The following is a 9,388-nucleotide window of genomic DNA, read 5'->3' as shown; positions in this document are numbered from 1 at the left end:
ACTGGGCTACAAATACACCCTGTCAAGTTTTACGGCATTCTGTTGTCACTCGTAGGTTCCTCTTGCTAAACTCTATTAGAGAGAAAGTCGAACTCTGATGTACCGTTGGGCTGATAAGTGTATTGATAATTATTTATAGTAAAAAATTATGCTAAAATATATATGTATATGTACAATAAACAGAAATATTTCGCAATTGACTACAACAGTGATAGCGGGTAAAGGCCTCTAAGGCATAATTTATAGATGTAGTGCTTAATCCTGGTCACTAAACTCATGGATGTCTGGTAGTGGTGCCGAAATTTCTTTTAATGAGTGCTTTATGCTGATGCTCGAATATAATTTCGGGTCCTCTTTCTCCTCTTGATTTGAGGTGAAGCTCTGCAGGTACCTCCAAGGCCTCCTCGCATTCCCTCACACTGTAATCCTCTCTGGCATTCGCTACAATCAACAGATGTGTGTAATTCCCTTATTGACACCATGTATAGCGTCTCCGCTCATTCTACTAGCTTTACCAGTCGTAGCTGACGTGTCTCAACATGACATGTACGTCAGTTATATAATACACTACATAGCAAAGCAAACTACATAAAAGTCTATAACTGAGCTTGATAGGGAGCTACATGATCAGCTTTATAGGAACAAGCTCACTATTTACGGAATCTTTGTGATATGCATTACTATATAAACTGCCTTGTTTCGTTAGGAGCAGGCTGTTTATAGCTTCAGCTTGTTCTGTACACACGTTTCTGGAATTGGACTTTTAAACAGAAATAATTATTTTTATTATGCCTATTAAGTTTACACATATACAAAGACAGCATTAACCAGTTGAGGTCAACAGTGAATATGTTTTCAGTAAATGCGTTCAAGAACTTCCTTATTGGCTAAACTCTGCATGTTTGGTTTCTGTAAATTTGCTGCAGACAGTTGCTTTACAATTTTGTTTCTATAAAAAACTGGAAGCTAGGTGTTTGTCAATGAGTTTTTATGAGCCAGCATCTCTCACTAATTGCAGATCTTTACATAAAACAGGATGAGTCCTTCAAACATAATATCGCTACAGATTGTTTAACCCAAAGAAATGCTTTATTGTCTAGAGGTAAACTTTTCTAAAAATGGCATTGTTTGCAAACTATCGCTATTATTCAAATCGCAAGACTAGAGGTTAGTAGATTACAGACTATACTTGGCATTACACAGAATGTAGTGACATGCGTTCTAATTTTTACACATGTGTTACAAAAGTTTTTTTACATGGGTGGCAAATGTATAGTTTATTCAAAAATGCAGAAACCATTAACAAGATTTGTTCATAAATCCGAATTGATATCACATATTAAAAGCCAGTGACAATACTTCTAAAATGCTGTCTCATAGAAACAGGTAAAAAGCGTATCAAGTCAACTTGTAGCAGTAACTGCTACTAAATTTGTGCAATTTATAGACGGAGCGTGTGGTAAAATTCTTGATTAAAAGTTAGTGTTGGTTCCACTGCCTCATTGTTTAATTGGCTGTCCTGACGAGTTACAAAGCTAATTGTTCGAGAATTGTGAGAATATATTTGCTGCCTACCTGTAGATACTACATGACTCGCCTTCCGCTGGTGCGCACACAAAGCAGCAGCCACAGCTGTTCAGCACTATCTCTTTGCAGTTGTCATCAATCTCTGGGCACACAAAGTTGGGTTGCTAAAAATATTTATGATACAACTAAATAAGTGAGTTAAGAGTTTATAAAAAGAAATTTATTGTCTGGACGAAAACCCAACCTATAAAACCATGATTTCCAGCATAGCTGCAAATGGATAGAACTTTCAGATTGGATTTTCATGCTTTTTACTAAGGAGGTAGAGGTTTCTATCATGAATTATTAAAGATGTTAATATAAGTGCGAAAACTATTTTACGTTCCCATTTGTACCTGTTCACTATACTACTATTACACTGTTACAAAAGCCAACAGTTTTTTGTCAATCGCTGTAAAACTATTGGATCAAACTTACTCCAAATGTGATAAAAACAAAAGGTACAATTTCCTGTTTTAGTTACAAATGTAAAACCAGTTGTTAAATGGCATTGTCAGCAACTAGCAGTTGTCATTTCTAAAGTTTCGCTTCTCAAATGATCCGATAACCGGTCATTTGAGATGAGAATCGAAGCTTTTATCGGTTGTTGGTTGTTAATTGATAACTCTTTGAAACTAGTAGTGTTACTAACCTGTATATTTATATTGCTGATGAATTTGTAGAAAACAGTTTATTTTCACAGTTAGTATCATCTTGCAAATATGTAATGAATATATAATACACTAATATATACATGTATATGAATATAAAGTTTTCAATAAATATATAATCTATAACAAATGCATAATATATAATAAATATATAACAAATATATGATATGTAATGAGTATGCAATATATAATACTTGTATAATAATATATAATAAATATATCATGGAAATTTTATTTTATGATAAACATATAATGAATGTATAATATATAACTAACATATAATAATTATAGAATATACAACTAATATATAATGAAAATATAATATCTATTACAAGTCCACTCATCCCGATTTATTCTTCTATAAAAATTTATTACATCGCAAAATTCTTTTCATCAAAAATATGCACTCCTAAATGGTTTAGTCTAACATGTGAAATGCCTCTATAATACTAACTCGGTATAACTCTGTCATGATAAAATGGTAGAATTCTAGTCACAAACTTGTAGATATAAAAAAACTCTTTCTCTTACCTCATGGCATATAGTCCCGAGGTCCTTTTCTATTCTACAGACAGTTTTGTAGCAAGGTCCACAGCTGAGACCTTCAATGTTCTCAAGTACGATGCATAAAGCTGCAAATGCCAAGAGAAGACTCTGCTGTTTCCCCATGTTCGCTGTATGTAGGATTGGCTTATGGCAACTACTAAGGTTGTTATGGTGGAGACAGCAGCTGACAGCTTATTTATACCGAAATAGGCGATGCCTAGCTAAACATTTTATTATTAGTCATTGATGACCTTTAACATTGACCTTTTCTTCCCACAGAGTTCCGATGATATCTCTCAGAGACAGATGATCTCATATTGATAGCACCTGTTACTAGCTGTCACCGATATTGTGGGGAAAGCTAAGATAGCTGTAAGTCAATGTAAAAGAAAACTGTTTGTTTTATATACTTTCATTTAACTCAAGCTGTGTAAAATTTGTCGACTATAATTATTTATTTGTAGAAATCTTAATAAATTGATTTTATAATTCAAATGCTATAATTTAAATTATATAATTCAAATTTATAATTCAAATGCTATAATTTAAATTATATAATTCAAATTTATAATTCAAATATAATTCAAAAGTTTTGTAATCCAAATTTTATAATTCAAACTTTATAGTTTAAATATAACTCAGTTTCGACTTAATTTATAATTCAAATTTATCATTCAAATTCAAACGCTATTTTATAATTCAAATTGGCAAATTTGACTAGCAAGATTTATTATTTAACCCATTATAGTCATGAATTTAAATTTAGATATATTAAGAACAGTTTTAAAAGGAAATTTTTTGCTAAAATGGATAAGTACTCATCAGCTCAATATTGATTTTGTTTAATAGCCTAATTTTAAAGCACAGCATTAATACAGCCTCCAGTCATATTCCAAACATGGAGTGGATGTATATGTATGGCGTTGTCCCAGTACTTGAAAAAAAACATGCTATTTCATTAGTAGATGACTTTGTGTCTCATTGATTCATTTCTATCAAGGCCAGTGACCATCAATTATCTTCTATTTTATGAATTGGTCTTTGAGCCTGATGCCGAATCCACTACAAAGAGCAAGGTTAAACATGGCAGTAAGTCTGATCTACTGACCCTTCCTCTTTTTCTACTGGTGGCCATAAACGAGTTGCCTATCGTGTGTCATCAGCGTGGAATTCCTCGCCAATTTGGCTAAGAAAAATTGATAGTCATGATGGTTTTAGGGCTGCTTTGAAGCAGTACTCGCTAGACTCTCTAGAATAGATTTGTTTTGAGTTTTTTTGTTTAATCAACTATGTTTTCTTCATTAACAATCTCATCTGTTAACTCAGGCTCTGCGCCTCGAATAGCCATGCTACTGCGCATATGGGCCCTTATTGCACCTTACTATTTCTATCATCTTGTTATTTTATGATTTAATGTTAAAAAAATAAATGATTGTCTGCTCCTGACTTGGCTCAACAACCGGACTATTAAGCCTGATGAATGGTTATGGTTTCGGTATCAAGCAGCGATACTACGTGCATTCTAAAAGGCAGCAGGAAAAAACAGAGAAGAGCGTATTACAGAAAGTCACACAATCTTTCTGGTCACTACCACCTGTCGCCGTATGCAAAGTACCCGGGGTGTCAAAGTTAGAGAGCGCAATCGGCTGTAAGATAACATAGGGATTTAGCAGTAACAGTTCTAAGTTTATTCTAGAACTATATGTGTTGTAATTATAGCTAGTTTTAATCATTCTGTAGTAAAAAAACAAGCGCTTTTAAAATTTCAACAATGTGTATAGGCTCAACTAAAGTTTATCTCATAAATGAGTTAATTGATAAAATGACTCAGTACACTTGTTATCTTTGTACCTGTCTGTTAAGAATCAAGGAAAGGAATTCCGGATACGTGATGCTTTGTATACCTGTCACAGCCTGTCAGCCTGGTACTGCCTGTCACAACCAAGGGCTGCCTGTACCCTTGCAGTTAGTTTATGACTCATACTTTGTAAATTATTTAGACGTGAACATCAGAGAATAAGTGCAAATATTTTGTCATTCTGACAGATAATACAATGTTTATATGAGGGAGGAATAAAATGTAGGCGTTCGTTAAATAATAAACTAGACCAGGGCGCTGTCAGACAGTGAGTCAATGCACAGCCACCTTTTCCAATTATGTTATTTCATGCAAACTTGTTATTTTAGTAGCAGGTTTTGTTCGATTAACCAATTGAACAACAGCAAAAAGTTTTAGCAGCATTCATTTGACAGGAAATAATGATTACCGAAAGTTTTTTGTCAAAGGATTATTCTTTTTTCAAGAACTATAAAATTTCCGTGAAATGAGGCTCACATATGTGTCATCCCCATTGTCAGTATGTAGTGGTGTACATGTAGTTAGTAAGAGGCTTGAAGCTCCTTAGAGACTGAAACCAAAAATCATAAATATACATGCTGCGTTTCAAAAACTTCCTCCTGATCCTGCATGTTCTTTTTAACGTACATGTATATCATAAGTTTGCAGTTTTAATAAATATAATGTACAGAGTCAACATACATGTACTTCATACACAAACAGTTTCAACACGCATCACAGACATATAGTTTCAGCAAACACCATATACATACAGTATTAACATGCACCATAGACCTGTATATTTAAGATGCTCCATAGGTGTACAGTTTTATTATGCATCGTAGACATACAGTTTTAACTTACATTCAATTAAGTTCCTGAAATGATGGAAACAGAATCACAATACTGAGTTATTTTTAAATGTAACTCTTGCTTCATTTCGTTGCTTTCTAGTTTCACTAGCAAATAGATAGCTGAATGGTTTTATAGCACTGCTACGATAAACTCCCTATAAGGTAAACCTCCCATCGTTTTTGCATCGAATTACATGAGATAATCCATATAATGTAAAGCGTCAAGTTGCCACATGTCCCATAGTTAGCTTTAAAAGTATCATCTTTTTTCTTGCCGAACTTTGGAAAAAAAACGATGTATAAGTGTGTTTGGGGGCACTGCAATGCTTGATTTTAAACATGTAGTTTTTTTATTTCAAAAAAATTGATTCAAGTTGGCATTGAATATGTGTGCTCGTAAATTACCGTCATCATGGACATAAATCAAGTTAAAGTGATAGAAAAAAAAGGATAAGTCGTCAATACAAACCAATGATATTACAATTACATTCAACTAAAAAGTTAAATTAAGTTTTTTTTTGCAACTCCTAGCAATGCATCAAGGGTATGTTAGAGTTTTTCTGCATTACATGGATCCTCATATAAACATGCAATCTGCAATTATACATGATTGATAATTGAGTTTACTATTTCGTAATGCATCTTGGCCAAAGGGGTGAGTTTGGGAATATCGTTACACGGACTTCACTATTTACACTCTACCTTTTTATATAACGTAAAGTCTCTATAACATAATTGTTCATAGAATGGATTATTTACATGTACATTGTAGGAGTGATACTGTACTCAGAAATAAAGGTATGACTGTGTCATTGTCACATCAACCTCTCCATTCCCTGACACATCTCATCAGCTATCATGTCATGTATTATGACAATCCTTATTTCAATACAATCTGGTATATGTGCCTACATTTTGCCAATTTCCAATTTTGTCTATTGCCAATAAATTAATACATGTATATATTTATACACATAATTTTCATTTTACAGATACCAAATTGATATCACAAAGCTAGGTTCTCAAAGTTTTTGCTTGTTTTGTTATCAGTGTTGATATGATCAATTCTAGTAATGTATAGAAACACCTTGTAAGTTTATTTGGAAGTAGTTCATGAAGAGAATACGAATCAATGTTTTAGTTAGCTCCATAAAATTAAAATTAAACCAGTTTTTGTTTGCTACTAGTGAGCGAGGAGGTCTTCATTTACTTCATGGCCTGTTCCATAGATTTAACCCTGTTTCATTGAATTAACCCTGTTTCATAGAGTTAACCCTGTTTCATAGAGTTAACTAAAATCTTGCTGTAAGTCTTGCTACATGCATTAAATTTATATTTCTTCAGTTTTTATTTCATCTGTTTCCTAAAATTTGATTTTTGTTGATTTGCGATGGCGTTACATCACATCTTTTCAAGCTGGTTTTTTAATTTTTAGCAGCATCAACGGCAACTGCAAGCAATGCATCATGGGTATGTTTACTATTTGGCAATGCATCATATATGTGCTTACCATTTGTTTATGCGTCTTTGGTATGTTTACTAATTTGCAATGAATCATGGGTATGCCTTCTATTTGTCAATGCATCATGGGTATGTTTACTATTTGACAATGCATCATGGGTACGTTTACTAATTTGCAATGCCACATTTTTAACAACGCTTACACCTCCGTCATTCCAAGCTTATTCTAAAAATATTATTTTTTTCTTTTCACCACTGCAAGTAGGCCTATTTATTTATTTTTTTTTTTTAAAGCAAAACTTGAGATATTCAAAATTGTTTAAATCTGTTTGTTTTTCGATTGTTCTGTGTTCTTAAAGAGCATAAATTTCCAAATTTGTCAAAGAAGTCTTTAAAAATGTTTGATAAAATCACTTGAACCAGAGAGTAAAATATTTCAAGAGATTTAATTCTACACTGGTATTGACTCGTTTGTAAATCATAAACATCATGTAAAAATTTAAAGTGAAATAGCAAAATAACATGTTCAGAAGAATATATGGCTTAACAGTTTGCTTTGTTGTATATTTAGTGAAAGAAAAACCTACACTTTCTTTCAGGACACCAAAATTGAAATTATTTCAATGATTTTCTCATCAAAGGCAGTCATCGAACTTCTTAGCCATGTATTATGTCATCTGCTATCAGCAAAGCCTCAGAGCATGAGAACTTTTTAAACAAAACCTTTGTGCAAGGACTACATTTAAAGAATGGCATTTTAGAAAATTACATTTATGTATATTTCTCAAAGTTGGTCGTATGTGTGTAGTTCCAGCTATATCTATGGAAATCTTAGAATAAAATATCCGTATCGCAGAAGACTTGATCTTGACCCTCCCCTTCACCGGCTCGATGCCTTACACATTTAGCTACATGAGCTTGTGCTATATGAGAGCAAATACGCCACCACTCTCCGTCACGACTTAAAGTGATGGCGTAACATCATGAGGAGCGGTAGCTCTTATTAGTAAGCTTACTCAACTTATTCACTGGCAATATGCCAGGCTAATAGGAAGGGGCAAGCAACTTTTATTACATCTCATTAGTTCTAAGCTGATTTTTAATACCTGGGCGGTGCTGGGTAGCACAACCAGTTTTACATAAACTTACCTGTAAATATGCAATATTGTTTAAAACTTGATGCCTTTGATTTGACATAAAATTAACCTGTTCAATAGATTGGACCTTTGTTCTCTGTATAGCGGTAAATGAGATAAATTAATGAGCAAGTGCGTTTATATGTGGTTGGGGAAAGACAGGATACGCTCTGCAATGTTGGCAAGCAGTGGCTGGTGGCACAACTATCGTCTGATTAGAGCAAGTCCGTATAACAATTATATAAGGCATGAATTGCTGCTTAATAACCAAGTGTTTAAATTTAATAAAATTTAAAGCAGTCAGATTTAATTTTGTGTTATTCACCAGGATTACATTAGAATAAAAAACAGTTTGATCAGCAACATGACCTTGATTAGAATTCATCAAATGCATCGGCATAGCTGGATTATAAAAAAGTATTATGACAATAACAACACATAATATAAAAATGTACATTTTCATAGATTAAGCCTGATAGATTCAGAGATTATTTGCAGAGAGAAAATGTCAGGATGCCACCTCCAAGCTAGATACAGTATCAAATAAATGTTGTGCTCAATCCAACCTCGGTATTATAGTAATCCAGCTAACAGTCATTTAAGACTCCAAGATTTAGACTGAGCACCAGCACTTGAGCATAGAGTAAACAACAAAAAGACATGCTATCTCTTTTCTCACAACTCATACACTTTAGCCCTAAAAATTTTATAGTGGCTGTGCAATGCGAGTAATATCGCTATGATTTATTTCTGCTAGCACTTGACAATTTGTAGCTTGTTGGCGTTGATCTCTGCAAGAAAATATTTGGGGAGAGGCGACTAAAGCCCTGAGCGGTTATGGCACCATCGCTAATGGTCATTATTTTCATAGTCGGCGTCCTGCAAAAATGACATCACAATATTAGTTTACAATCGCTGCCTAGAATGGTTGGTAGGGGCGCTCTGGTAACTGCCTAAAAATAACTTTATTCTATTTTGCTTTCAATTGATTTTGCTGGAAAACCTTTTGCCAAAATTATTGTTTTTAAACAAGAAAAAATAATTTATTAGAGTGGTTTGCTTTTTGCTATAACCCTTGCATAAAGTTTTTTAATTGGGTCACTAAAATACATAAAAAGGTAAAATTCTCTTAGATATCATAACGCTTAATATTAGTGTTGCCATTTTGACTAGAGCCCTGAAAAGCTAATGGCATCATTCAAGCAAGTTCGTCTCCAGCATTTTGTCAGCTCTGACTTTGAGCAACCATCTTTGCACAATTTGAATTTGCTTTAATCTTTTGATAAACAATTGGTACAAAAACCTTATGAAGCCTTC

The 9,388-nt window shown here is 33.5% G+C and overlaps 3 protein-coding genes across 9 annotated transcripts in view; all 3 read right to left on the bottom strand.

The window, feature by feature from the left end:
- The window catches only part of LOC137405689 (ATP-dependent (S)-NAD(P)H-hydrate dehydratase-like), a 232,414-nt gene that overhangs the window by 59,413 nt on the left and 163,613 nt on the right, over positions 1-9,388 (bottom strand). The gene's annotated exons all lie outside the window — the stretch shown is intronic.
- Positions 101-2,937, bottom strand: LOC137405582 (venom protein 302-like). The gene is made up of 3 exons (XM_068091880.1): positions 2,769-2,937; positions 1,576-1,691; positions 101-441 (listed from the first exon to the last, which is right to left on the bottom strand). Exons 1-3 carry the CDS (start codon positions 2,904-2,906, stop codon positions 321-323), a joined length of 375 nt encoding a protein of 124 aa, XP_067947981.1. The 5' UTR covers positions 2,907-2,937; the 3' UTR covers positions 101-320.
- The window catches only part of LOC137405688 (probable G-protein coupled receptor B0563.6), a 104,978-nt gene continuing 104,052 nt past the window's right edge, over positions 8,463-9,388 (bottom strand). For 4 of the 7 annotated variants that reach the window (XM_068092036.1, XM_068092040.1, XM_068092039.1 and 1 more), the window contains exon 9: positions 8,844-8,950. Coding sequence is in view for 1 of the 7 variants with exons in the window: in XM_068092034.1 (XP_067948135.1) it covers positions 8,809-8,950 (142 nt within the window). In the remaining 6 variants the exon portion in view is untranslated. Of the gene's footprint in view, positions 8,951-9,388 lie in introns of all 7 variants that reach the window. The other 3 variants (XM_068092034.1, XM_068092037.1, XR_010979795.1) reach the window with 3 other exon arrangements.

The sequence above is a fragment of the Watersipora subatra genome, chromosome 10 (genome assembly GCF_963576615.1).
Source record: "Watersipora subatra chromosome 10, tzWatSuba1.1, whole genome shotgun sequence".
NCBI lineage: Eukaryota > Metazoa > Bryozoa > Gymnolaemata > Cheilostomatida > Watersiporidae > Watersipora > Watersipora subatra.
The sequence above is the reverse complement of the archived record's forward strand: the minus strand, read 5'-3'. Positions and strand labels throughout refer to the sequence as shown.